Raw genomic sequence first — 27,783 nt, forward strand, 5'->3', positions numbered from 1 at the left:
TTTGTATTTACTTTGGAAAAATTAATAGTTAGGAAAAGACAGTAGGTGGAGACATTTAAGAAATGAGTGTAAACTACTGACACAAAAGCTAAACTTTAAATCATTTTATTGTATTTTGATTGCCTTTAAATGTCATAACAAATTCCTACTTTGTTGGTCTATGATCTTTCCTTTCTCATTTTTGGAAAAGGGAAGAAAATTCTTATCGAAAAGTTATCAACTACTAGTTACTTCATCTAAAAAATATGGGTGTAGCATCTCAAACTCAATCCCAACTTGACATCTGAATCTACTAATCATGTCACCAAATTATTTTCAGGAGAATACGGTTTTCTGTGCAAGTATTTATTTTGCATTCCCTGACTAGAGAGGGCTTTAGTAGCGTTTTTCTGACTTCCAAAATAAATGTCTTTTCTGAGGGTGTGCATGAACCACACATTAGAAGTTACTTTTGGCATACTGTGGAGGGTTGTGGGGCTTGTGGACTGCCTGGTGTTGGGAAGCAGCAAAATGAAAAAGGATGTGGACGGAGGCCCGGTCTGAAAACGGACTGTGATGTGAAAAATAGAATTAACTCGAAATGCCTGACCCGAATTGTAGCAAATGTTTACCAGCAAAGCCAACTGACAGTCTTCTCCTGAGTGTTATAAAGTGAAGAGCTAGCAAGTTAATACCTTGTCAGAGCTACTAGTCTAAATATTATCTTTCTCCTAAAGGGGAATTACCCCACTGCTTTGGATCCAAAGGCACTTCTTTTTGGAACACTAAACAGACGAAAGAAAAAAAAAAAAAGTCTGGAAGTAAAGACAGGACCGAAGTAAGACACCATGACAAAACGGCACTGCTCTGTGGCCCTGGAGGCAGGGTCCGGGGCGCGGGGCTCACGGGAGCTGAGCCCGGAGTTCTCGGGCGCTCTTGAGGTTCGTGGGCGCGCGGGGTTCGAGGCTCTCCTTGGCCCCAGGCGCGCTCCCCAGACCTGGCCGAGCCTCAAGGGGGCATCCCCGCGATCGAGAAGCACCGCGGCCCGAACTCCCTGAAGATGCGGGGCAGCGCCACGGTGCCCTAGTTCGCGAGCCGGGCCAGTGCCCCGTTCTGGTTCCGCCCCGGCTCCGCGGGCGCGGAGGCGCCGACCCACCAGCAGGAAGAAGGAGGCGCGGCCAAGGGAGGGTCGTTCCCGGCAGCGCCGCGCGGGCCGGGCCGGCGGGCAGGAAGCGCGGGGGAGGCGCGCGGGCGGGGGTCCCGCGGTTCGCGGCCGGGGCGGGGCGTGCGCGTCAGCCGGGCTAGAAAAGGCAGCGCCCGACCCGCCCGGGGACCGCGCTCGCCGCCGGCCCGACGCCGCCATGAGCGCCGCGCTCTTCAGCCTGGACGGCCCGGCGCGCGGCGCGCCCTGGACGGCGGAACCCGCTGCCTTCTACGAGCCCGGCCGAGTGGGGAAGCCAGGTCGCGGAGCCGAGCCGGCCGCGCCCGCCATGTACGACGACGAGAGCGCCATCGACTTCAGCGCCTACATCGACTCCATGGCCGCCGTGCCCACCCTGGAGCTGTGCCACGACGAGCTCTTCGCCGACCTCTTCAACAGCAACCACAAAGCGGGCGCCCTGGAGCTACTGCCCGGTGGCCCCGCGCGCCTCGGGGGCCCCGGTCCGGCGCCGCGACCCCTCAAGCGCGAGCCCGACTGGGGCGACGGCGACACGCCCGGCTCCCTGCTGCCCGCGCAGGTGGCCGCGTGCGCGCAGACGGTGGTGAGCCTCGCGGCCGCTGCGCAACCCACACCGCCCGCGTCGCCAGAGCCGCCGCGCCGGAGCCCCGCGCCCCCAGCGCCCGGGCCCGCGCGCGACAAGACAGCGGGCAAGCGGGGCCCGGACCGCGGAAGCCCCGAGTACCGGCAGCGACGCGAGCGCAACAACATCGCTGTGCGCAAGAGCCGCGACAAGGCCAAGCGGCGCAACCAGGAGATGCAGCAGAAGCTGGTGGAGCTTTCGGCCGAGAACGAGAAGCTGCAGCAGCGCGTGGAGCAGCTCACGCGGGACCTGGCCGGACTGCGGCGCTTCTTCAAGCAGCTGCCCGGCGCGCCCTTCCTGCCCGGCGCGGGGGCGGCGGACGCGCGGTGACGCGGGGGGCGCGCGGGCTACGGCCGCACTGCCTGGAGCCGCCGGGCCGGACTCCCGCGCTTGGCCGGGACTCGGACAGCTGCCGCGTGGACCCTAAGTTACTGTGACGGCAGCTTCTCTACATCCTACGCCTAGGATGCAGCTAAGGTACATTCGTAAAAGAGACTTTTCCGACAAGCCTTTGTACTGTAGATACGAGGGAAAGACTGAGCATGCTCACTTTTTTATACTGATTTTTACAGTATTTGTAAGAATAAAGACGCGTTAGACCCACTTTGATTCTTGCGCTCGCGGCCCTCCGAACCCGCAGGGGAGGGCGCGTCTGGCTGACTTGCACCCCGGGGCCGGTCATCCCGGGTTGCTTTGCTTCTCAAACAGGCCGAACTCCACCTGCGGACGTGCTGGTTAACTTGCCGAGACCCGCTCGGGTGGAAGGTGCCCGCGCCCCGGGAACGTGTTGGAAACCCACTGGAGTGCGTCCCACCTCGAGTGGGGGTCTAGGGGCAAGGAGAAGAGGGCTCGGTTACCCGAAAACCAGCCCGATTCATCTTGGCTTTCATGGGATTTGCTTTCACTTTCCTCACTTCTTTAGTCAGCTTCAAGTAGATTTTCCAAGTGCGTAAAGTACAAGTCATGTAGGAGATGGGAAGGACAGTCACAAAGCTACTTAAAACCGGCTACCTTGCCAGTACTTGTAATGTTTGAAAGATTAACCTGGACGAATAAATAAAGTCGTTGCCTTTCCCCCATGAGAGTGGGTACTGGGCAGCCTTTCTTTGTCTTGGCTGCTACGTCTATATTATGTAATTTATTAACCGTGGCCTGTCAGGATTATATTGTCATAAGGGAGGAAACAAAATCTTTAGTGTCCAGAGATAATTAATCCGGGGTTTTACTTTTAACTCAGATACTCTGCCAACAAGGTGAACGATGACCCAGCTCTTCTGTGGCGGGGTGGCCTTGTCTGTGCACCCAGTGCTAACCAGACCTGTTGTTCTCTCACTTTATCTGTACTTTACCCATAACAGTTTGACCTCTGACACAGTGCCCCCAGAACATTTTCCAAAAAATAACCAACTGCAAAGCACTTAGGTTGGACACCGACTGTGCAGAGCAGTAATAGACAAGAGAGACAAAGGTTTGCCCTTTGCCGGGTATTCTTTGGGGAAATGTTAAAAGAAATGGGGGAAGAAAAAAAACCTGTTGAATCATGGTAAAATTTGAACAGAACACTTTAAAATTAGAGTAGGACAAAATAATTTTTTCTACTGTATTATCTAAAATAAATACAATACAAAGGCCTGAAGCTTATTTAAGCTTTAACATGCAGAAAGGTAATAAAAATATATAATCATAGAAAAAAGTATTTTGATTTATAGTTTACAAAACCATTTTACTAACGTGAAGTTCCACTTCAAGATCATAAAGTACATTCACTCTGCCCAGGGTTAAGAAATGACCCAAACCACCACCACCTCTCAGCCACTTGGTAAAGTTCACAGATCCTATGGCCGTTGCCAGAGTTCTCAAGAGGCTCTCCCCTCGCTCAGGAGCTCAACCTCCTCCAATCCCACGCTGCAGGTCGGGTGGGTGGTGATGCACCGGACAAAGCAGGTTAACGGCCCCACCTCCTTTCCGAGGACACTCCTCACTTCGTAACTCTGCAGGGAGGAGAGGCAGGCTGGTTAGAGCAAACAGCCCTGGACACCCTGTTCCCCAGCGACTCAGCACACCACAGCCAGAGCAGGAGGCCCTTCCCTGGCCCGTGACCTTCTCCTGAGATGAGAATAGGCTGCAATACAAGCCAAGGAAGGAACTGCTTTTTTCTGGTAGCTGAGTTTGTTTTTCCACAAGAACATCAAGAATGTCTCTTATCGATGTCTGTCAGTGGATACAAGGTGCACACCTCTCAGCTGGCCGTTCTGGGGGGGAAGCTGCTCCCGGGCCCCAGCGGGAGCTCCATCATGCTGCCGCTGACTCCCACTTCCGCAGCCGACCAGCACTTCTGGTCAAGAACTAGCTCTGCCTGCCTGAACAAGGTCTCATCTCTCCCAGAGCTGCCCTGAGCCGAGCGCCTCTCCCCATACTGTAGAAAGGCCTTCCTTCTCACTGTCTAATGATAGTCTCAGGGAACAGGTTAGCCTCGGGCAAGCATCATCTCCACGTGGGAATGCAGAGCTCCAGGCGGTGGGGCCCGGTGACCAGGTGGGGCAGTATGTTGTGCCCTCCTGGTCTCCAGATATCAGACCTCGGGACACTTTCTTTGGGGGAACAGGGCTGAACATAAAGAGAGGCTTACTGGTCTTAAGACTGAAGCCCCAGAAGGTCACGTGTTCTTTGGGACGTTCCTCTGCAGGACCTGAGGAACAGTGCTGGGGCTCCTCCCAGCCCTGCTCTGTGCCAGACACTTGATGGATGTCTGTGATAACTGAGTTCAGTGCTAACTTGCCCCTTCCATCATTAACGTGTCCTGGCAGGGAGACCCAGGCTGGGCGGTCAGACAGCATGGCCAGGGTTGGCACGTCTGTGTTCCTGATGGGCACCTGGGGTCTGGCTTCTTGTGAGCATGGTGTGGTGGGAGGGGCATAGAGTGTGCCCCATCCCTGGTCAGGACAGGGGCCCATCTTCTGCCCTGCTCAGGACCAGATGCATGCCGTGAGGGGGTCCAGACCATGTGGATGTCTGGCTCGGGGCCCAGCGAGGCCCCAGCCAACAGGAGCATGAGGGCCGGCCAGGGACTGGGGGACATCTGTGACCCCAGTCTGGCCTTGTGACTGCTGCCCAGCAGAGCCGTGTCTAGACAGTGGGTCTGTGTGCACAGTGTGGACACACAAGCCCTGAGACCGCTCCTTCCGCAGCAGTAAACGTCCAGATCGGTCTGGGATGTGGACGCTGTGAAGCCAGCTCACTGCAGTCCGTCTCGCACCTACAAGACAGGCATAGTGCCAAATGCCCTGTTTCCCCACCGTGGTTCACAGGGAGCTCTGACCTCCCTGGTAGCATGTTCAGGTAAAGCGGGGGAGAGAGCTGAGGTCAAGCAGGTGAAGGGAGGAAATGAGAGGATGAGACTGGACAGTGTGGAGGCCTCCCGCTGGGCTCCTGTGGCCAAGACATCAAGGTCCCAGACCCTTGTTCACTCCCAGGGCTTCTGTGCTCAGGGGCCTTGCACAGGCGCAGTGGCAGGAAGGCAGCAGAGATGCTGGGGAGGGGGGGTGGGCGGTTCCCATTCAGGGCTGGGAGGGCCATGGTGATGCTGTATGCCGCTGTGTTGTCTACGAGGGCTGCCCCTGTGTGTGTCCACGGGGGGCCCAGGTCACCTGGATACAAGCGCGAACTCTGACTTGAAAAAAAAAAAAAGTCTGAAAAATACCCTCTTTTTAAAATGCCAGGTTTGGCAACTAAGTTTTCAATAATAACTATCATTTATAAATGGACATTAAATTATACCTATATTTGGGGGAAATTAACATGAAGAAGTTAAAAACAATCACACTAGCAAACTCACACATGCTGGTCATATGAATGCATGTATTTGTGCATGTGACTATAAAACGTGCCTCTGTTCTTAAAAGGTACAGTGTATTTTCTTTGACTCTTGCTTCTGTGATGTCACTCAGGCGGAGTGGTGGGTGTGACCACTGCCTTCACATCTGAAGCTGGACCTTGTTAAGTGGAGGCCTGAGACCCTACACTCCTGGGTCCTGACCAGAAGTGGCACAGTTTGTTCTGGGAATGGAGCTGTGGTTCTCACGGAGAGTCATCTGATTCTTTGCAATTTGTGAATGTACATCCGCACCCTAAAAACTGACGGAGTTCAGGTGATCCTCGTGGCTGATGCCCCCAACCAGGTCTCACCCACACCCATGTCCACTTCCTTCCAGGTTGACATAAAGCCTGAGAATCCACTGAGCGCAGAGGTGGGGTTGGGGGTGACGAGCTTGGCACCTGCCCAGTCCTACTGGCCTCGCCTCTGCCAGCAGAGCAGTACAGAGGGGACACTGAGGTGCTCACCACTGGGCGTCTCACTCAGCGCAGCGCTACACACGCCCCCCCCACACAGATCACATACACACAAGCATACACGAGCCTCCTGAGCTCAATAGGATGCAAGCAGTCGAGAAGTCCAATGTGTGGGAGGTACAGCCTGCCTCCATTAAAAGGGAGTAGGTGAATGAGGGAGTTCCTGCCAGGCCCCTGAAGAGAGCAGGGGGCTGAGGGCCACTGTCCAGGGAGCCTGGGGCCAAGGAAAGGCACCCAGGTTACTGCAGGGCCCGTGGGTACCATCTCCAAGCACTTAGCCCTGGGCTTCGTTCTGTTGTGTTCTCCGTGAGCAGGACTCTCCCAGCATCCTCCACAGTAACAAGTTCCAGATGGCCCTGACACAGACAGAGCTCTCTCCTCCCTGAGGGTGCGAGGTGAGGTGGGCCTGCCACATTAGTGTCTCTTTAAAGCCCCCTACCTTGGAACTCTCCAATCCATGAGCCTTACCCAAGGACCAACAGTCACAGAACCACGGGCTCACCACCCATGAAACAGGACTTCCATCAGAAGAGAACACACGCAGGGTCCCTGTTGTCCCCACCCGGGCTGGCTACCCTCTCGGTGTCGCTTGTGAAGACTGTGATGACCTTCCCTCTGTGGGTCTCTCTGCAGGGACAGGAGCCCTGTCCCTGTGGCCTCTCCAGTCAGCGTGGCCTCTGCCCATCTTGAGGACAGCAGGGAGCATGGAGCCTGGCTGCTCTAACTGCTGACTTCCATCAGACTTGCACACGACCAGGGACACTTGTCCACAAGCCCTCCTCTAGACACTGGTCCCCACCGCACAGCAGCCCCTTGGATGAAGGTCTGTGTGCGGGAGGGGGAGGGGGGTCACCAAGTTGCTCTAAAGAGGTGCATGAGGCCAGGGATTCGAGCTGGAACTGCAACCAGACCAGGGCTCCTTACAGATTCTGTGCACAGACATTCCGATTTACTTAAAACTCTGACATCCAGTGTAAATTGAAGAGTGTAAGGGCCGCTTCTCCCCCTACCCCGAAGCCCAGGAGGGGCTGGCAAGCAGCCAGGAGGGCAGCATGGAGCCTCCAAATTCAGGCTGGATGCAGGGTGGGCCTGTGGCTGTGGGAACCCTTAGCTCTGTCGAAGTGAGCATCCTCTTTGCCAGCAACCGCAAGAGCTGTGCACGTCTGCCACCTGGGTTTTGAACCCTGAGGGCAGACACACAGGCCCCTCGCAGGTTTTCACATGGCTCTGACATGGACAGAGCTCTCTGCTCCATAAGGGTGTGAGGCAAGGCAGGTGTGTGAAGTTCGGTGGGTAAGGGAATGCAAGTGTGTAAGGTAAAGTGGGTGTGTAAGGTGAGGTGGATGTGTGAGATAGGTGTGCAAGGTAAGGTAGGCATGTAGGTGAGGTGGGTGTGTAACCATGAGATAGGTGTGTGAGGTAAGGTGGGTGTGTAAGGGAACACAGGTGTGCAAGGTAAGGAGGGTGTGTAAGGTGAGGTGGATGTGTAAGGGAATACAGGTGTGTAAGGTGAGGTGGATGTGTAAGGGAATGCCAGTGTGTAAGTTGAGGTGGGTGTGTAAGATAAGGTGGGTGTATAAGGTCAGATGGATGTGTAAGGTGAGATGGGTGTGCAAGATAAGGTAGGCATGTAGGTGAGGTGGGTGTGTAAGGTGAGGTAGGTGTGTGAGGTAAGGTGGATGTGTAAGGGAACATAGGTGTGCAAGGTAAGGTGGGTGTGTAAGGTGAGGTGGGTGTGTAAGGGAATGCAGGTGTGTAAGTTGAGGTGGGTGTGTAAGGTAACAGGTGTGTGAGGTAAGCTGGGTGTGTAAGGTGATATGGATGTATAAGGTAATGCCAGTGTGTAAGGTGAGGCGTGTATGCTCAGGTGGCAGTCTCTTTCAGGAGCATGCCTCAGACCTCTTCACAAAGCTACCACCATTAAGTCAGGGCAACTCTGAGAAGTTTCCATGCACTCAGACTCTAGAATACCCAGCAATTTAAAAACTGTGTCTCAGACAGCTGTGCTATTAGGTCTAATTTGAAACCCTGAGATGGTCCTACCACAATGGAAGCCAGGGGACAGAGCCCCATATCTCCTGCAGGGCTGATGAGAAGTAACCTTGGCTCCGAAAGGGAAAGGCGTGAGTCAGAGGAGGAAGCAGGGACCAGGCTGAGCCTCCCGAGTCTGACCTCTGGTGGTGCCCGGCACACGAGGGACAGGGAGAGGAGAGGAGCGCGCCCAGGGGCTGGGCCCCCACTTACCCCATCCTCACAGGCAGCGAACCTCAGGAGCGAGGAGATGCTGTCTTGGAGAAGCTGCAAGAACCATCAAGCGGTCCGGGTCAGCACCCCACCCCACTCGCAGGAAACACCCCTCCCGGGGACTGACGTGTGGCTCAAGGCCACCAGCTCCACTGCAGACTTGAGCCTTCCCTCCCCGGGAAGAGACCAGGAGAGGCAGCCCCCACCTGGCCGCAGGTGAAGGGGCCCTGGAGGTGGACACAGATACACCAGCCCCTGCCGGCTCCTACCTTGACCCTGACTGTGCACTGAGGCTGCGAGGGGGTGTCCAGGAAGACCTGCAGGTGTCTCCTGAGGACAGGCGAGGTGACCACGCGGGAGCAGTCCCCACAGGAGAAGGCGCCCCTGCTGTTGGAGACAAGAAGACAGAGTGTGAGAGCCTGGTGGGGCCAGACATTCCCTGCACCCCGGCGTCTGGGCGTCACATTCAGAAACCCAGGTCTTGACACAGGCCCGAAGCAGCCTGGGCACAGAGATCAGGCCACTTGCAGAGTGGCCGGAGGAGGGAGAGACCTGGCAGAGAGCTCACCCGGCTGAGCACCCGGCCAACAAAGGGCGGGGCCGGGCAGACCTGCTCTGGTCACCTGCGTCCCTGCTCCTTCCTGCCTCCCAGAAACCTAGATCCATGCTCCCGTCGTCTCCAAGCCCTGCCCTGCGCTGTCTGGTCTGGGCCTGAGGCCACCACCCAGGAGGTGTCCAGCAGCAGGAAAGTGAGGGCGCCCTGGGTGCCTCTAACAGCCAGTGGGGCCAGAGGACTGGCTCGGAGGATGGGTCCAGGGTGCGTGGGGGGCGGGGGGCAGTAACGCTGGGCAGGAAGGGACGTCAGCTTGCAAAGGGTCAGCCGTGCGGTCACCACGTGCCACATGTTTGTGTTTGCCCTGACTTCTTTCTCTCCCACCGGACCACAGAGGAGCTGAGGAAGCCCCGCTCTTTTCTCTTCTAGGACTGGAGGTGCCTCAGGGAGCAGCAGGAGCCCAGGGGTGACTTGGGGAGAAAACGTGCCCAGCCTCCTCTGGCAGCTCAGCTGTCCCAAGTGCCCCCTGGCCCCAGGTCGCGGGGTCCCCAGCAGCTGCCCCCTACCTGTCTGCCGGGCTCCGTCCCAGTCTCTCGCTGCCACACAGATCACACACAGGCCACGAGCAGGCGGTGCTCTCGTCCACAGCGACCACGGTGCCTGGGATCAGGGAAGCGGAGCTGGGCTCAGAGGCGGCTCTGGCCCCCAGCCTCAGTGTGCCCCTCAGGTCACAGATGGGGACGTGAGGTGCCCAGGTTTGTTTCCTCAATTTGTGACTTTATATAAATGCTCTTAAACTTATTATAATTCCCATGTATTGCGCTAAATTATAGCAAAGGACAAGTTTTAAAGCTTAGGCCTATTACCACCTCCCCGAGTATTTTCACTTTTGCCTTCTCCCAGCATGCGTGTTATGAGTACGTGACAAGCACGCCATGCCTGCGCCGTCACGTCCTGCCCTGAGGCTCTGCATGGCTGAAGATTTACGTCACGGTTCCCCTGACCACTCTCCAGACTGGACACTAGGCGTTCAAACTGCTCTAGGACAAGGCAGCAGGCATCTGTCTACTTGGCCCCTTCTGTGAAGGGCCCTTCCTCCGGAATGGGCTCACAGAGTGGAGTCACTGTGTCCAAAAGTGTGAGCCCAGAGATGGTAAAACTCCTCAGAGGTGCATCCCACAGGACCTCTGGCTCACACTGTTCACACTTACCCACTGCCTGGACGTTTACAGGAAGTATCTGCCTCCTGGACAGTGGAATGGAATCCTACTGCTTGGTTTCCATTTTCTTGATAAGGAAAGATTCTTACTGGTTTGTTAGTAACTCCTCTTATGTGGTTTCCCTATTTCTCTTTACTCCAACATTTGTGATTTATTTATTCAACAAACAAATATGTATACAATGTTTTTTAGTGTGGGATATACATGTAGCACTATGTAAGAACTTAGCTAAGTGTAAAAACTAAGAATAAAAGCCACAATCTACACTTTAATGGACTCCACAGTCTGACTGGGAGAGCACATAAACAAATGAGTAAAAATATCATGAAACATGGGAGAAAATATCTGTAAATATCTATCCAAAATATACAAATAACTTAAAATTCAATAATAAGAACCAGAATAACCTGATTTAAAAAATGGGCCAAAAACTTTAACAGACACCTCTCCAGAGAAGATACACAGATGGCAAAGAAGCACATGAAAAGATGTCCAGTGTCATGTCATGAGGGAAATGCAAATGAACAGCGCAATGAGACACCCCTGCACACCTATGCACACAGCAGTGAGACACCCCTGCACACCTATGCACACAGCAATGAGACACCGCGGCACACCTATGAACACAGCAATGAGACACTGCGGCACACCTATGAACACAGTAATGAGACACCCCTGCACACCTATGCACACAGCAATGAGACACTGCGGCACACCTATGAACACAGCAGTGAGACACCCCTGCACACCTATGAACACAGCAGTGAGACACCCCTGCACACCTATGAACACAGCAGTGAGACACCCGTGCACACCCATGCACACAGCACTGAGACACCGCGGCACACCCATGAACACAGCAATGAGACACCCCTGCACACCTATGCACACAGCAATGAGACACCCCTGCACACCTATGCACACAGCAGTGAGACACCCCTGCACACCTATGCACACAGCAGTGAGACACCCCTGCACACCTATGCACACAGCAATGAGACACCCCTGCACACCTATGAACACAGCAGTGAGACACCGCGGCACACCTACAGGGATGGCCAAGTCCTGAGCACTGACGGCACCAAATGGTTCCGAGAATGTGGAGCAACAGGAGCTTGCAGTCACTGCTGGGGGTAATAAAAAATGGTACGGCCACTGCGGACAGTTTGGCAATTTCTTACGAAATTAAACACTGTCCTATGGTACAATGAACCAATCACACTCCTTGGTATTTTCACAAAGGAGTTGAAAACATAGGTCCACATAAACACCGGTATGTGGCTATTTACTATTAAATTGCCAAAACATGGGAGCAACCAAGATGTCCTTCAGTAGGTGAATGGATACATAAACTCTGGCTTATCTAGAAAATGGAACATCATTCAGTAATTTTTAATAAAAGAGCTCTCCGGTCATGAAAAGACATGAGGGAACCTTAAATGCATATTACTAACTGAAAGAAGCCAATCTCAAAAGGCTACAGACTATATGGTTCCAACTATAGGACACTGTGGCAAAAGCAAAACTATACAGATTGTGAAAAGATCACTGGTTGCCAGGTATTAAGGGGGAGAGAGGGCTGAAGAGGTGGAGCACAGAGGTTTTAGGTCAGGAAAACCACTCGGTACAACACTGTAATGATGGCTGCGTGTCATAAGTTTGTCTAAATCCACACAATATAGTCACTAAGAGTGACCCTGGCTGTAGCTCTGATTCTGGGTGATGACAACGTGTCAGTACAGGTTCATCAGTTACAACAAACATACCATCTGGTGGGGATGCTGACGGTGGGGGAGGTTGTGCATGTGTGGGGGTAGAGAGAATGTGCAAAATCTCTGAACCTTCTGCTCAATTTTGCTAAAACTGCTCTAAAAAATGGTGTCTTGAAAAAAAAAAGATCTGAGAAATGGAAAAGACTCCCGAGAGGGGCTTAAGAGAGGCCCTCAAGGCTGGCCTAAGTGTTGGGGAGGCTTCCTGAAAGAATGGCCCTGAGGTGGGGCTGCTGGTAGGGAGGGACACGGGTCCACCCTTTACCCTGAGGTGGGGCTGGAGGCCAGAGAGGCAGAGGAAAAGGCAGGTGAGACAGCAGTGAACTGTGCCTGCCAGCACCTTCCAAGTCTCCCTGGGATTCTAGACTTGATCTTGGAAGGGATGAGAAGCCAGAAAGGAATTTTAAACAGGGGATTGAGTTGGTCTAATTTTCTTGGAGTGTGAAGCACTGTACATATCATCAAGATACACTGCAAATCTCAGACCATCCTTGTTGAAGAGTGGTGAAATGAGATATCTGAGAAAAAGTAAGATGTGAACTAAGTTTCCAGAAAAATAGGAGAGTCATCCTTCCTACTCTTGGAGCAAAGAATTTAATTTTCCACTAGAACAAACATTAGGAAAAAATTTATCTGTAGAGGATAAAATAATGAGAACTAAGCAGGCTTGGTTTATTAAAACGCATTCCTGCAATGCATCCTTGAATGACTTTTTGAAAATGAAAATAACACATCCTGATTTTAAAAAGACTGCCTAGCTAACTTCATTGTTCTTACAAACCTAATCAAGACTGAGTCAAAGTTAAGCCTGTAAAAGGCTTAAAAGACTGAAAGTTAAGCCAGTAAAAGCTCAAAGCACTGCCGGAAGGCGCGTCTTCACAGAGGGCAGAGTCCAGGCTGAGGGGAGGGCTCCCAGCACAGAGACTCAATCACACAGTTATGGCGAGCCTGCTAAATGAATTAAGAAAAAGAAGACTGCTACAAACCACATTTCCTTTTATCCTAGGGTACCCGTGAGTGCTAACAACATTTACAATTACATGGGATTACACAATTTCCTTCCAATTACGGAACAAGACTTGAGCTGAGGAAATACATTTTGTCTGGGGTCTTCATGCCACTGGCAACTCCCTTGCCAGGCGACGGCTGGGTCTGGGTTTGATCCCTAGCTCCCAGTGTGCATAAAAGTTATGTCCACACTATACTATGGCTTATTAAATGTGCAACAAATGCATAATGTCTAAAAAACGAACACCTTAATTAAAGAATACTTAATTGCTAAATTACACTAACCATCATCTGAGCCTTCAGCAAGTTGAAATCTTTTTGTAATAGTAGCATCAAAGATCACTGATCACAGATCACCATGACAAATATAACCATAATGAAAAAAATTGAAATATTGCATGAATTACCAAAACGTGACACCAAAACACTAAGTGAGCTACTGAAAAAACAGCAGGGATAGACTTGCTTGACACACGGCTGCCACAAACCTTCAATTTGTAAAAAGCACAGTATCTACCAAGCACAATAAAATGAAGTAAGCCTATATTAAAGAAATTGAATCAATAATTCATAACTTTCCAAAACAAAGCACCAGGCCCAGCGGAGTTCACTGATCAATCCGACCAAACATTTAAGAAAGAAATTATACCAGTCCTGTGCAGTCCCCTCCAGAAGACAGTAGCAGAGGGAGTACACATCCTCTAACGACAGCATGTACCTAATTCCAAACCCAGATAAAGACACTACTTGAAAGGACAACTACAGACCAGGATCTCTCATGAACAGAACTGCACGAGTCCTTAGCAAGATATTAGCAATCTAATCCAACTATATAAAAAAAAGGATTATACCATGACCAAATGGGATTTATTCCAGGTTTATAAGCTGATTCAATATTTTTAAAAATCTACTACTGTAATTTATCACAGGGCTTCCCTGGAGGCTCAGCACTAGAGAATATACACCAGTGCAAGAGACATAGGTTCAATCCCTGGGTCGGGAAAATCCCCTGGAGAAGGACATGGAAACCCACTCCAGTATTCTTACCAAGAAATTCCATGGACAGAAGAGCCTGGTGGGCTACAGTCCATGGGGTCACAAAGAATCAGACATGACTTACCGACTAAATAATAACAACAACAATCTATCATATCAACAGACTAAAGAAGAAAAATCATATGATCATATCAATAGATGCAGAAAAGCCATTTGACAAAATTCAATACCGATTGATAATAAAAACTCTCATTAATCTAGGAATAGAGGAAGTTTCTTCACCTTGGTAAAGAGCATTTATTAAAAGCCTACAGTTGGAATAAACCAACAAAGAAGTTCTGTGATTTAGGAAAGGCTGACCCTAAAGGATTAATACAGAGGAGGCCTAGATGACAGCTGACAGCAGAGCAACCAGTCAAGGAAGGTTCAGAGGGACAGAAGGCTCCAGGAGAGAAATTACATAGGAAAAGGATGGCTCCAAAGATATGTCATCATTTTTGAGGATTTGGAAAATAATAAAGAGTGTAGAGCAGGCAGTGTTAAGTAAAACAAAATTCAGCACAAAACTCCATGAAAAGATTCATACAAGAAAGGAAATAGAGTATGTGCTAGTTTCCTGTTCAGTGAAAAATATTTATATAATCATTATAATAAAAACACCATTTACTGTTTTTTATCTATGAAGATCAACCTGCAGACACAGGGCAAAGTTTTACAGGTACAGAACAGAACATTATCGATCTTAATAATCAGAACCAACTGGAGGGGAAGTAAGAGACCGGTACGTTCTTTCCCTTTAATATGTGGAATAAAGAGAGATTATCTTTAACTGAAAAAACAACAAACACTCAAGACCCTGACAGCTGACATCACTGACTAATGGTGGGAGAGGTGGTGCTTTCTCCTTGAGATCAGGAACAGGGCAAGGCAGTCTCTCTCATCACTTCTCTTCAGTCTGGTGCTGGGAGTCCAGCTAAGGTGAGATGGCCAGAAAAGGAGATAAAATGGATAGAGACTGGGAATGAAGAAAAACTTGTCCTTGTTCACAAGTGACAGTTTCCTGTATAGACTATCTCAAAGAATCAACAAGAAAAAAATCTAGCACTACGAAACAACTGTGGCTAGGTTGTAGGATACAAGGTTAAAATACAAAAGTCAATTGCTTTCCCATACAATAACAATGAACAAGTGAAATTTGAAATTAAAAACTTACAACACCATTTACATTAGCTAAAATAAATGAAATACTTAGGTATAAGTGTAGCAAAATACATACAGATCTATATGAGAAAAACTACAACACTGCTGAACACATCAAAGATCAAAATTAAGAGAGAGATATTCCATGTTCACGTACAGGAAGACTGAATGCTGTTAAGATGTACATATTTTCTAAGGTGCACTACAGATTGAACATGATTCTAATCAAAAGCACAGCAAGTCACTCCGCAGATACCACAAGCCAAGTTTCAAGTTTACATGGGAGGCAGAAAGGCCTAGAGTAGGCAAGACAATACTGGAGGAGAATGGAGCTGGAGGACAGACATGCAACAGAGACAGCGTCATCAAGACGGCATCCTACCCTCAAAAGGAAAAACAACAACAGACCAGAGAGCCCAGAAATACACCCACATGAACACAGTCAACTGAGCTGACATTTCAGTAGAGAAAAGACAGTGTTTCCAACAGTGTTACAACAACTGACAAACACCTGGGGGAAAAAATCAATCTAGAAAAAGACCTTACCTCTTTTACAAAATTTAACTCAAAATGGATTGTATACTTAAGTGTAAAATGCAAAACTATAAAATTCCTAGAAGAAAACAGGAAAAAAATCTGGGTGACTTTAGTCTGGCAATGAGTTTTTAAATACAACATCAAAACCACAATTCATGGGGGAAAAAAAGTCTATGTTGGACTTCATTAAAATTAAAACTGGTTCACAAAAGACACTGTTAAGAGATGAGATGCCATAGATGGGAAAAGATATTTGCAAAATACTTATCTAGGACAGGACTGCTATCCAAAATACATGAAAAACTCAAAAAACTCAATAAGAAACTGAACAACCTGAATAAAAATGGACCAAAGCCCTCAGCAGACACCTCACCACAGAAGATATACAGACGTCAAATAAACATAGGAATGATGCTCCATAGCACATGCTGTCAGGGAAACACAAACTCAATCAGCAACCTGACACCAGCACACGCCGGTGAGAATGACTGACGATCTACAACCTGAGAATACCCAGTGCTGGGAGGACGGAGCAGGGGAATGTCACCCGTCACAGCTCTGCTCCGGGCAGCCTGTGTCAGCCCAGGGTCACTCCACGGGCACCGCTGGTCAGAGACCCTCCACCAGCACTGCCCCTCTTCAGACAGGTCACAGGGGCTACCTGATCTCCCTCATCTTGGGCTGTACCTCCCGACACTCCCGTTGGTCACCATGTCTGGACATGGGGTGTTCAGTCTCAGCCTCACGTTCTGCCCTCTTAAGGGTCACTTCCTACAGATGCCTCCCCAGCATGTGTGGAGGGAACACAGCTTCCTCTCAGTTCTGCTGCCGCTGTCTATTTGTGATTGTGGCCCACATGAAAACTATGTCAGACATCAGGAATACACTCAAAGAACAGGAAGTAGATGTCCACCCAAGGACCTTACATGAAAATTCACAGCAGCATGAATTATCGTATCAAAAAAGTGTGCATCAACTAATGAATGGATAAATAAAACAGGGTCTATCCATATGATAGACTATTCAGCCCCAGAAAGGAACAAAGCCTGAGAAACGCCTGGAAAATGTCCTGCTGAGTTCAAGCAGCCAGAAACCAAGAAGCACACAGTGTATGATTCATTCACATGAGCGTCCATGAGACAGAAGGCAGAGGAGCAGGAGCCAGGGATTGGGAGGGGATAGGATGTGAGTGCTGACAGATACGGGGTTTCTCTCTGGAGCTAGTTAGTGGGGATGGTTGCACAACTGTTATGAATACACTACAAACAATGAGTTGCACACTTTAAAAGGGTGAATTTCTGCTCAATGACACTGTGATTGATAACGAGACTGCCACTCTGTTTTCAAAGCCAGTGAGACGACAAAAGCCAAAATGTAAACTAGGAGGTGGTTGTACAACATTGTAAATGGACTGCCACTGAATTGCTCTTTAAAATGGTTAAATTTTATGTTTTGTAAATCTCACTGCAAATTATTATTTCTTTAAAATATGAGGTTCTTTAGGAAAGGCAAGTCTCTGTCCTCACCACTGTCTGCATGCTCCTGGCCTGCAGCTCTATGCATCTTACTCCCTGGCTGCAGGTAAGAGTGGTACAGCTCCAAACCCTTCTCAGGAAGCCAGCTCTTCAGGTACATTTCCTCATAAAATGTGGGAGGGGTTTGGGGGTGGGAACTGTCACCTGGGGTCACCTCCTCCTCCTTCCACTGGCTCTGAGCCTGGATGACCTTCCCTGGGAGACGCGAGGGGATGGGAGCCTGGAGAGCACAGGCCTCGGACAGGCTGGGCGGCTTTGCAGAATCCGGCCTTCACACCTGTCCACCAGCCCGCTGAGCCTCCAGACTCTCAGCCAACCTCTCCTGTGCTCCTCCCAACCAGCCCCCATTTTACTCCAGAGTCGACCCGTGGTGCTGAAAGCAGGGCTTCATCTTAGACAAAAATCTGACTGTTCCACTCCGTTAGCACAGCTGGGACAGCAGGACAAGGCCAGCTGGCCACCTTGGCCCCTCTCCTCCAGCACATGGAGCTTGTGCAGCTGTCCTGGGTTTCCCACATGCCCTCCCACTTTCCTGAAAGGCCTGTACCAGCTCTGCCTGGGCAGGCATGGCAGTCTGGGCCCCGTCCCTGCTGTCGCTGGCTCCAGCCCCCGAGCCCCCAGCCAGCCACCCACCGGTGGCAGTGGGAGCACGGAACGTAGGCTTCCCCGTCAGCCCACCTACTCCTCAACCAGTCTCTGAGGTCAGTCCTGCCATCCTTGGAGCAGAGCTGAGAGAGTGGGGGCAAGAACAGACCCAGCTGACGGCTGGAGCCTGCCTTCTTCAAGTCCACGCGCTTGAGGAGCTCCGTCTCGGTAGGAACACTAATGGTAAAGGGAACACAATGGACACATGCTCAGCCTCACAAGCACACAGGGGACTTGGGCTCGAGCAACAGTGGGGTCACAGCCTTCGCTGTTCATACACAGCACACGGGGTTTGGGAGTCGAGTGGCCGGGGTGGAGGACACAGGCCCTCGACGTTACGTGTGGGATCGCTGGACTTTCTGGAAATGGACGAGCACGGTGCGGTCACAGATCACTGTTCCCCTGCGTGTCAGGTCTTCTCCTGACTGAACCCTCCCTCAGATCCACCTCCGCCCTGAATCCCCCCCAACCCCGACTGCCACCCCCCGACACACACCTCTGCCACCTCCTCCCAGGGTGCTTACTCGCCCTGCCCCGTCAGCAGCCTGGGCAAGTCCTGCTCGCCCCCCGCCCCCCACCTCATCTGATGGGCTCACCCTCCCCTCGCCCTCGGCTCAGGGCTCCTGTCTGTGCCCCACAGGGAGGGCCCGGGACAGGCACTCGGAGCCCTGGAGGCTGCCAGCCTGGCTCTGCTTGTGTCTGAAAGGCCGGCATCTTTTCATTTTGTTCCTCATGTACCCTATGTCAGGTACTCAACAAACACTCAGTGAATAGATAACAAACACAAAGTAAGTACGATATTTAAGAAAATACAAATCTCTCTTCCATCAAGATTGATACACACCTTGGATGCTGCAAATGGAGTTGACCCGAGTGCCAGGGCCCAGCTCATCCAGATGCAGGGGGCCCGTCAGCTCCCAGGCACCCACCATCATACCCCCACAGGGTTTCAGAGGCAGGAGGACAGTTCGGCTAACACAGACAATCTGACCTGCCAACAGAGATGCTTTGGATTACTCCAGCTCTAGGTTTGAAACAAGCAAGTTCTCCTGCCAGGAGAGACGCGTCCTTCACCAGCCTTCTGGCAGTTGGGGGCAGGGGGTGGGGGAGCACGGTCAGGGGCACTGGCGTGGGGCCCCCGTATGTCGAGGGACACAGCCTGTGCAGAAAGGGAGACAGAGCTCTAAACACACACAAACATGGGTTCACATTCGATGCAGTAAGATCAACTTCGTGTCCCGCAGCTTCAACACTGAAAATACACTGTCCAGGTAGGGTCCTCCTGTGGCTCCTGGAAAGAGCGCTGATGGGTGTAAGCACACAGTCAGGGCTCCGTACCTGCAGGCTTCACATCTGCAGACTCCAGCCAGCTCGGATGCAGACAACCATGGATGAAAAATACTTGGGGAAAGTTCCAGAAAGCAAAATGTGGATTTGCTGCACATCAACCAGTATCACACAGCCTGACGTGGCACGAGGTACAAGTTTTACAGGGTTTACAGGGTAAGAGCATGCATGTGGGTCCCACGCGAACACCATTGTTCTCTAGACAGGGACTTGGTGCTGTAGGGGTTGGCTACTGAAGAATGGACATAAATGTTTGAGCTCTGTTTGTTTTACAAAGTGGTGCTCTAGGTAGCAGTTTTGTTACTTCTGTACCCATAAAGCGCAACCCGACAGACCCTCCCCAGTGACCCCAGCATCACCCCTGCATGCCAGCACCACAGGCTGGCGCTCTGTTCTGTCTGGGCGGCTGTCACAGGGGCCTGGTCTGCAGGGGACTCTGGGCCAGGGGACAGACCAGCACTGTCAGTAAGAGGAAGGCATACCTTGGTCTTGGAGAGCGTCCCGGAAGAGGAAGCTCTGGGAGGTGGCCTCGCAGAGAGCATCCCGGACCTCCTGGTCCAGCAGGCATGAGGCGGCCACACGCACAGGAATGGTTCTGGGGAGGCCTGAGTCCTTGTCCAGCGTCTGCAGAGTAATGTCGGTCACCACGAGCCACATCTCCCTTGGCTCCAGAGGCAAACTGTTTGCCTAGAATTCAAAGTCACAGTCAAGGCTATTAACCTGGGAGCTCTTCTTAAATCCAAAATTATTTTTAAAGGCAATAATCTTAGATGATTATTATTAACATTAATATCTGATATCATTTCAATAAGTATTTCCACAGATGCAATGGCCTTTGCATACGTGGTCATCAGCACCCCAGACATGGCCAAGCCCAGTGAGCTCCAGCCCTGTCGCTGTTCTAAGGGCTCCACGGATGGGGGGAGGCCTGCCCCTCCCTGGCTCCTCTCTCCTTGTCCTCTGACCCACGAGGAAGAAGTCACGCACTTCCTCCCAATCCCACGTCCACACAGTGAGGATGTGAGTCATCACACTGGCTTCCACGAAGTACACACTCTTCTCTCCTGCGAGATGTAAGTGTCCCAAGGATGAGGAAGTATGATGAATGGAACGTTCACACCCCCGGCCCCACGGATGCACATCGTGAATCCTACACTCCAGTTCGATGGTCATGGACACAGGGCCTTCGGGAGGTGGCTAGGACACAACTACATCAGAGTCTTCTGTCATTAGGATTCAGTAGATGCAAATGGCGGAGAAGGCAATGGCACCCTACTCCAGTGTTCTTGCCTGGAAAATCCCATGGACGGGGGCCTGGTGGGCTTCCATCTATGGGGTCACACAGAGTCGGACACAACTGAAGCAACTTAGCAGCAGCAACAGCAGCAGCAGATGAAATGGGGACAAGGATCTGACTGGAAATAGCCCTGGGGTCAGCAGGGCCGGGCTATGAGAAGCTGGTTGGCATGAGGGTCAAGGTGTTGCTGGCATAGATGGTGTGGTCAGGCTGACGATCCCACATGGCTGGTGGACATGACTGGGCAAAGAGGTCACCTTTGTGTCACCTGACCTTTTTATAGTGAGGTCAGGAACTGTGAGCTGAGTGGAGAAGGCAGTTGGATGGAAGGCTGGTAACACAAGACATTAGAGAAGTTTATACTGAGGAAAGTGAGAGCCAGGTTTCTCAGAGCTGGATGAGGAGTTATTAATATGGAAGTGAGGAAATCTAGAGTCAGTTCCATGGTTATGGCCTAGAGTTGGAAGTACTGGTATAAGATGATGAGTTTTAGGTAGAGACAGATGCAAAGAAAGATGTGGATCGGTAGGTACGTGTGCATGAGTACACACACATACTTCCTTGTTCCGTCTGCTGAGATGGCCCAGCAGCAATGAGCCCACTGAGGACCCAGATCTTGGCTTCTAAATGCCATTCTTAACTAAAATCAACCAGGGGCTCCTTAGAAGACAGCCGATTCCAGGGCAGAGGAAACAAGATGAGTTGGAGCATCTTATTATTGCAGAAAGTAAGGGAGCCCTTGAGGAGTGATGGGGACATGCCCAAAGGACATGGGAGCTGGCTTGAATCTGGGGAGACGTAAGCATTGGAATAAATGACAGTTACAGATAACAACTCATTGAATAAAAATTCAATCTACTGGTTCAAGCTGAGATAAATGACTGAATGCATAAATAAATCATGAAAATAAAAGTTCCTAGGTATAGCCAATGCCAACTAATAAATGTAGAAAAATGCTGGAATTAGAAAATTATCATTTAGCCACTATCAGAGTAACAATTCAAGCAAGATTCATATAGATGTTACAATGAATGGGTAGAAGTTTGATAAGAAACAGGATATTAAAACAGTCTTAAGCTATCTTCCTACAAAACATTTGTTACACGGTTATTAAGCAAGAAAGTATGGAATATTTATTAGTTAACTTTAGAGTGGAGAAGCCTGGAAAACACCATTTTAATCAATTGGTATCATATCACAGCACTGGGACAGCTCAACTGTGTGCCCCTGGTACCGACACAGCGTTTTTATGTGGCATAGATCACAAATCTCTTTGTGGTCAGGCAAATCTACATGGAGGGGCATTCTGTTAAGTAATTAACCTCTTCTTCAAAAATGACATAAAGGTCATAAAAGATAAGAAAGATGAAGAAACGTTCCATCTAAAGGAAACAGAAGGGACAGGACCCCAAGGTCCCGCACATGGCCCTGCGCTGGACAGAGGAGTTCATCTTAGCAAATGGTCAGTTTCTCAGGAAGGGCAAGGATTTCCACAGACCAGCTGAAGGTGGCAGTGCATCTGGACACTCCCTCCCCCTCCACCTCTGGCCCAGCTGCAGGGCTGTGGGCAGGAGCCAGTGAGTGACAGCCGCTGAGAGCACACTCAGGCTGTGCCTGGCGGCTGCATGCCCAGGACTTCACGACAGGCCGCAGCCCCACCTGCACAAGCAGCGCACTTAGCACCATGTCAGCGCGGACCGTGCATAACTGGCATTCAACAATGCTTTTCTGTTTGGGTACTCCACCCATTTCTGAGCGAGATTATCCTTTGGTAAGCTGTACAAGTGAAGAGAAAGAGAGACGGATCACCTGTGGTCTCCGGTAAATCACGCTGGCATAGAAGCTGCAATGGGTACAGAGGCCGTCGGTCTGGAATGTATTGAAAACAGTGCGTAAGTCTCCCCAAGCCCACACACACAGCAAAGCAACAGAGGCCTGGTACACACAAAGGCACCACCTGCAGAATTTCTTTTAAGAAGCGGGGAGTCGGTGGCTGGTAAAGTTCCGCAACAGGGTCGTCTTCAATTACATCAATCTGCCCCACATCTGGATGAGCGCTGAGGATGTAACAGAAGCTAGGAGGAGGCAGATGAGTTTTCTCCTGTTTAAAATGAAGATAAAAGTAGAATGTGAATGCACTGCTAAAAGACTCAAATGCACTATTAACATAAACTGACTCTTCAACAGAGCCGTCTCTGCTCACAGATGCAGACCGACTCTCTGCAAGGCTCTTTACAGATGGGGTTATTTCTCTCTGGACCCAGCATGAAAGCTTCTGTGCTCCTGAATTTATCACCAATTCAAGATGTCATTCTAGAAACTCACTCTTCAGATGCACTGAAGACTCCATTCACAAAGTTCTTCCCTGTGAGGCATCTAAAAATGGCATCTCTGACTGGGCCACTGCTCCAGCTCTGGACAGAGCTACTGTGTCCGCCTGGGCAGAAGTCAGAACCACACAAGCAAGGGGCCAGCTCTCAGCCTGGGGAGCCAAGGCCTGAAGCAGTAGCTGCCAGCCTGCTGGACACGGTTCAGAGCAGAAAGGACAGACACGCTTCCTCAATGTTGCTACCTGTGGGCAACTAGCTACCATACACAAGGTGAGGGGGAAGGAGAGGGAGACCCTGAGCTGAGCGGAGATGGCGGTTGGACTGATGCCCACGGATTCCGTGCACTGAGTCTTTGCTGTAACTGGTGCTCAGTGGTGGTTCTACTACTGACTGGAAGGAGGCAGGGAAACCACCTGCTTCTTGTTGGGTGCGAGGCTGAGACCCTCAGTGTGCAGTGGCCCATGATGATGGGGGTGGAGAGAGGTCACCATAAGGGAACCTCCGGAAGCACGCATGTGGCACAGTGGAGAAGGCAGCTAGGCTCCGGCCTACAAGTGAGGCAGTGCTGTGACCTCTGTCCTGGCTCACACTCACTGGATCCAGGCTTCTCGGGGGGTGCACTGTGTGTGGGTGGGGGGGTGCCTCAATGCCAGGCTAACTCACAGGGCTTCTCGGGGAGTGCACTGTGTGTGTGTGGGCGGGGTACCTCAATGCCGGGCTAACTCACAGGGCTTCTCAGGGGTGCACTGTGTGTGTGTGGGCGGGGTACCTCAATGCCGGGCTAACTCACAGGGCTTCTTGGGGGGTGCACTGTGTGTGGGGGTGCCTCAATGCCAGGCTAACCTCACAGGGTTTCTCAGGAGGTGCACTGTTGTGGCGGGGCAGTGCCTCAATGCTGGGCTTACCTCGAAGGCTGTGCCAGGGCCTGTTGCTTTCAGAACTGCCCGTGGAGGCCACATGGTGTCAATCAAACTAAAAAGTTCAGCCATCCTGGAGAAAGAAGAGATGCTGGTCAGTGAGCCGGTCACATGCAGGCTGAACACCAAGAAGCCAACATTCAGAATATGCGATGAAGTCAGGGGCACACAGACAGACAGACTGAACTTGCAACCTGGAATGTGTAACAGGAAAGAGACTTCACTAAATTATCATGCATTTGGTATGTCTGGAGAAAACTCTTAATTCAGAAAGACACATGCACTCTTAACTCTCATAGCAGCACTATTCACAACAGACAGGACATGGAAACAACCTAAATGTCTATCAACAGAGGGGTGGATAAAGAAGATGTGGAGCATATATACAATGGAATACTACTCAGCCACAAAAAAGAATGAAATAATGCCATTTGCAGCAACATGGATGGATCCAGAAATTATACTAAGTGAAGGAAGTCAGAAACAGGAAAACAAATTTCATATGATATCATTTACATGTGGAATCTTAAGAAAGTGATACAAATGAACTTATTTACAGAACAGAAATAGACTCACTGATGTAAGAAACAAACTGATGTTTACCAGACAGGAAAGGGAAGGGGGTTGGGATATATTAGAACTTTGGGATTAACAGAGACACACCACTATATATAAAACAGATAAATAATAAGAACCTACTGTATAGGATAGGAAAATATATGCAATAAATTGTAATGATAATGGAAAAGAAACTGAAAAAGAATATATATATGCATATATGTATAACTGAATCACTTTGCTATCCATCCAAAACCATGTAAATCAACTATACTTCAATAAAAAAATATAAAAAATTATGATACATCTGCACAATGAAATATGATACAGCTTTTGAAACATTTACACATAAACTATTTATGGACATGGAAAGATATTCATGATACCTTGCTAAGTGGAAAGCAGACAACAAATTATAAGGTCTCTCTCTGAAAGAGCAAAAAAATGTTTTTAGTGGTTATCCGAGTAGAACTTAAAGGTGACATTTATTTTCTTCCTTTGGTTTAAGTGTTTCCTGTATATTTCAAAAACAGATATGTGTTACTCACAGAACAAGAAAAATTGTCAATATTATCTAAAATAAAAGATATAGTCAGACACAAAAAGACAAATAGTGTGTGATTCCATTTATATGAGGTCCCCAACCAGACCAATTCACAGAAAGAAGGCAGAGGGTGGCTGTCAGGGGCTGGGGAGCCAGCAGTTCATGGGACAGAGCTTCACTTCACGAGGGTGACAGGTTCTGGGACATGCTGGTATGATGGCTGCAGGGCACTGTGAATGTACTTCCTGCTAACTAAAAACTGTTAAGATGGAAACTTTTAAATTATGTACATTTTACCACAGTTTTTAAAATGCCATTTTAGTTGAAAAAAAAAAAAAGTATATGTCTCAAAGGCTTCTTAGATTTTGCCCTAACTTTCAATAGTGTTAATAGATAATAATGTTGTTTACTTTTTTAAAAGCTTGTGACCTTAAGAATTAATATTACATACTCTTATTTTTCTCAACATTTAATAGCATGTACTATTTTAAGTGCTTAGGATCCAACAGTTAAACTCAGAGTTGAGAATGAGCGTTTTGGCATCACAGAGAAGGAGACTCAAGGCTTCGCTGCTGTCTTCTGGGCCCTCACATGGATCACAGCAGAAATGTGGCACACAGGGCGTGGTCTACAGTCAACACCAAGATTCTGGGTCCAAATCAAGAACAAAAGCGGTGAGCAAATGGGGACACACTGGTGAAAAGTCACTCTCCCCTTCTCCTGGCAGCAGCTGTTTGTGGAGGTGACCGGACAGAGCTGGGTGACTGACCAGGGCCAGCTGAGGTTGAGAGGTGGCTACTGGACGCCGGGGGCCCCCTGGAAGCTGGGGGGCCCGCTGTGCCTCTCAGTGTGCCCACTTCTGCCCCTCCTCCTTCCACACAGCTCCCCGAGGGATGGGCATCAAAGTGCTAGCCCAGTCGAGGCTTGGAGACTCGGTGAGGGACTCAACAGCCCTCACAAGTCTCATGTGCACCGACACAACCTCAGAGAACCCTGCGTAAACAGTCATGTGGTGCCTGCTGTGTTCAGCTCGGCTTCCGTCACTCAGCACAGTGGCCTCGAGATCCACCCAGGCTGCAGTGGCACCAGCAGCTCGTTGCTTTTACTGCTGAGCGCTGTCCATGGTGTGGATGTGACACAGCTTGTTTACCATTCACCTCTGAGGGATATGGGGTTTTTTTCCAGCTTGGGGCTATTAAAAACACTTGGCACAGAATTTTACAGGAATGCTGATGTTCTTTTCTCCAGGTAAGTGCCCAGGGGTGCAGCTGCTTGGGTAAGTATGTTCAGATTTTAAAGGGACTGCCAACTCTGTTCCTGAAGGGGACCACACCACCTTACAGCCCCACCAGCAACATATGAGAGAGTTTCTTCACATCCTCACTAGCATCCAAGGCTGTCACTGTTTCTCATTTCAGCTGTTCTGATAGGAGTGCAGTAATATTCACCTCGGTCACGCTGTGCTTCCACCTAAGGACACTGACGTTAAACATCTTTCCGGGCGTTTATCTGCCATGTGATGTCCTCTTTGGAAATGTCTCTTCATGTCCTTTGCCCATTTTCTAATTGGACTGAGTGTGTGTATGTTTACGGCTGAGTCTTGAGATTTCATTATATAGTCTAAGATATAAGATTTACAAATATTTTCCCATGGTCTGTAGCTTATCTTTTCATTCTCTTAACATTCTCTTCATTTTGATAAAGTCCAACTTACTGATTTTTTTCCTTTCATGGATCACACTTTTGGCATCTATCTCAGAACTCTTTTCTTAGCAGGTCCCAATGGTTTTCTACTAAAAACTTTATAGTTTTATGTGTTATAATTAAACCTAAGGTATTTTGTGAGGTGTGAGATTGAGGTTGAGATTAATTTTTTGCCCATCCACGGGCAGTGAGCTGAGACCATCCTTCCTCCATTTAGTGGCTTTATTTGCACTTGGTCAGGAGTCACTTGGCCGTAATCCTACAGCCCTTCCTAGGTTCTCTCCACTGATGAGTCATGCCTCCACCAATGCAGCAGTTTCTTGTAGCCATTTAATAAGTTCTGAAATTGGGTACCATTCATTCCTCCCACTCTATCCCTTTTCAAAGTGGTTTTATCTATTCTGGTTCCTCTGCATTTCCAAATAAAGTTTGGAATAGGCCTAGATACATCTACACATTTTTTTGTTGGAACTTTAATGTGCATTGTGTCAAGCCGATCCACTCTTCTGGGGAGAGGTAGCATCTTTACGATGTTGTCTTCCAATCCATGAACGTGGTAAATGTTTATTTAGATGTCCACTGATTTCTTTAATCAGTGTTTTGTAGTTTGCAGCATACAACTCCTGACACATTTCATTAGGGTTATGCCTAAATACTCCTTTTTCAGCAACTAAAAATATTGTATTTTAAATTTTGATTTCGAAGGGTTCACTGGAAATGTGACTGACTTTTGAATGTTAATCTTGTATGCTTCCCTTGTATGCTTGTACAGTCCCTTGTATAGTCCCCCTGTATGCTGGGACTCTGCTAAACTGACTTACTGATCTTAGGAACCTTTTTGTCTTTTGCAGATTCTTCGGGATTTCTGACATAGACCATCGTGTCATCTCACAGTTTTATTTCTTCCCTTCTGATTCTTTTGCTTTGCCTTGCCTCACTGTGCTAGTCAGTCTGTTTAGTACTTTTAAAGCACTCTGTCAGAATCTAACATTTAACTTCTACTTATATATATATAATCTAACGTTTAACTTCCACTTTTAAACACTCTGATATGAACAAACCCTGAGAGGACCTCAAGGACAGAGAACATGACCAGGAACACCCGGAGAGTGTCGGGGTGTGATGTCAGCAACAGGACACTGGTGAAGCTGGATGAAGGTCAAAGTCACTACCCTCTTCCCTCAACTGTAGACAAGTTCTCTCATTCCTTTCCTCTTTCTCCCTGCCCCCACTACGTAATGAAACTAC

General features: G+C 49.6%; 2 protein-coding genes and 1 long non-coding RNA gene across 9 annotated transcripts in view; 2 read left to right on the forward strand and 1 right to left on the reverse strand.

Moving 5' to 3' along the window:
• Positions 1 to 1,240: 1,240 nt before the first annotated feature.
• On the forward strand, positions 1,241 to 2,897 carry CEBPD (CCAAT enhancer binding protein delta). Its single transcript, XM_043483182.1, has one exon. It carries the CDS (start codon positions 1,341 to 1,343, stop codon positions 2,109 to 2,111), a length of 771 nt encoding a protein of 256 aa, XP_043339117.1. The 5' UTR covers positions 1,241 to 1,340; the 3' UTR covers positions 2,112 to 2,897.
• Positions 2,898 to 3,367: 470 nt separating this feature from the next.
• The window catches only part of SPIDR (scaffold protein involved in DNA repair), a 284,566-nt gene continuing 260,150 nt past the window's right edge, over positions 3,368 to 27,783 (reverse strand). For 6 of the 7 annotated variants that reach the window (XM_043483179.1, XM_043483175.1, XM_043483178.1 and 3 more), the window contains 9 exons: positions 23,718 to 23,802; positions 22,440 to 22,583; positions 22,292 to 22,351; positions 19,668 to 19,872; positions 18,683 to 18,829; positions 9,495 to 9,588; positions 8,645 to 8,762; positions 8,376 to 8,429; positions 3,368 to 3,772 (listed from right to left, as the gene is read on the reverse strand). In XM_043483179.1, coding sequence (XP_043339114.1) covers positions 3,638 to 3,772; positions 8,376 to 8,429; positions 8,645 to 8,762; positions 9,495 to 9,588; positions 18,683 to 18,829; positions 19,668 to 19,872; positions 22,292 to 22,351; positions 22,440 to 22,583; positions 23,718 to 23,802 — 1,042 coding nt within the window. In that variant the 3' untranslated portion in view covers positions 3,368 to 3,637. The remainder of the gene's footprint in view (positions 3,773 to 8,375; positions 8,430 to 8,644; positions 8,763 to 9,494; positions 9,589 to 18,682; positions 18,830 to 19,667; positions 19,873 to 22,291; positions 22,352 to 22,439; positions 22,584 to 23,717; positions 23,803 to 27,783) is intronic. The other variant, XM_043483177.1, reaches the window with a different exon arrangement.
• LOC122450862 lies at positions 20,198 to 27,667 on the forward strand. The gene is made up of 3 exons (XR_006272245.1): positions 20,198 to 20,258; positions 25,324 to 25,505; positions 27,387 to 27,667. It is a non-coding gene; the product is annotated as an uncharacterized LOC122450862 (long non-coding RNA).

This window comes from Cervus canadensis, chromosome 12 (genome assembly GCF_019320065.1).
Source record: "Cervus canadensis isolate Bull #8, Minnesota chromosome 12, ASM1932006v1, whole genome shotgun sequence".
Lineage (NCBI taxonomy): Eukaryota > Metazoa > Chordata > Mammalia > Artiodactyla > Cervidae > Cervus > Cervus canadensis.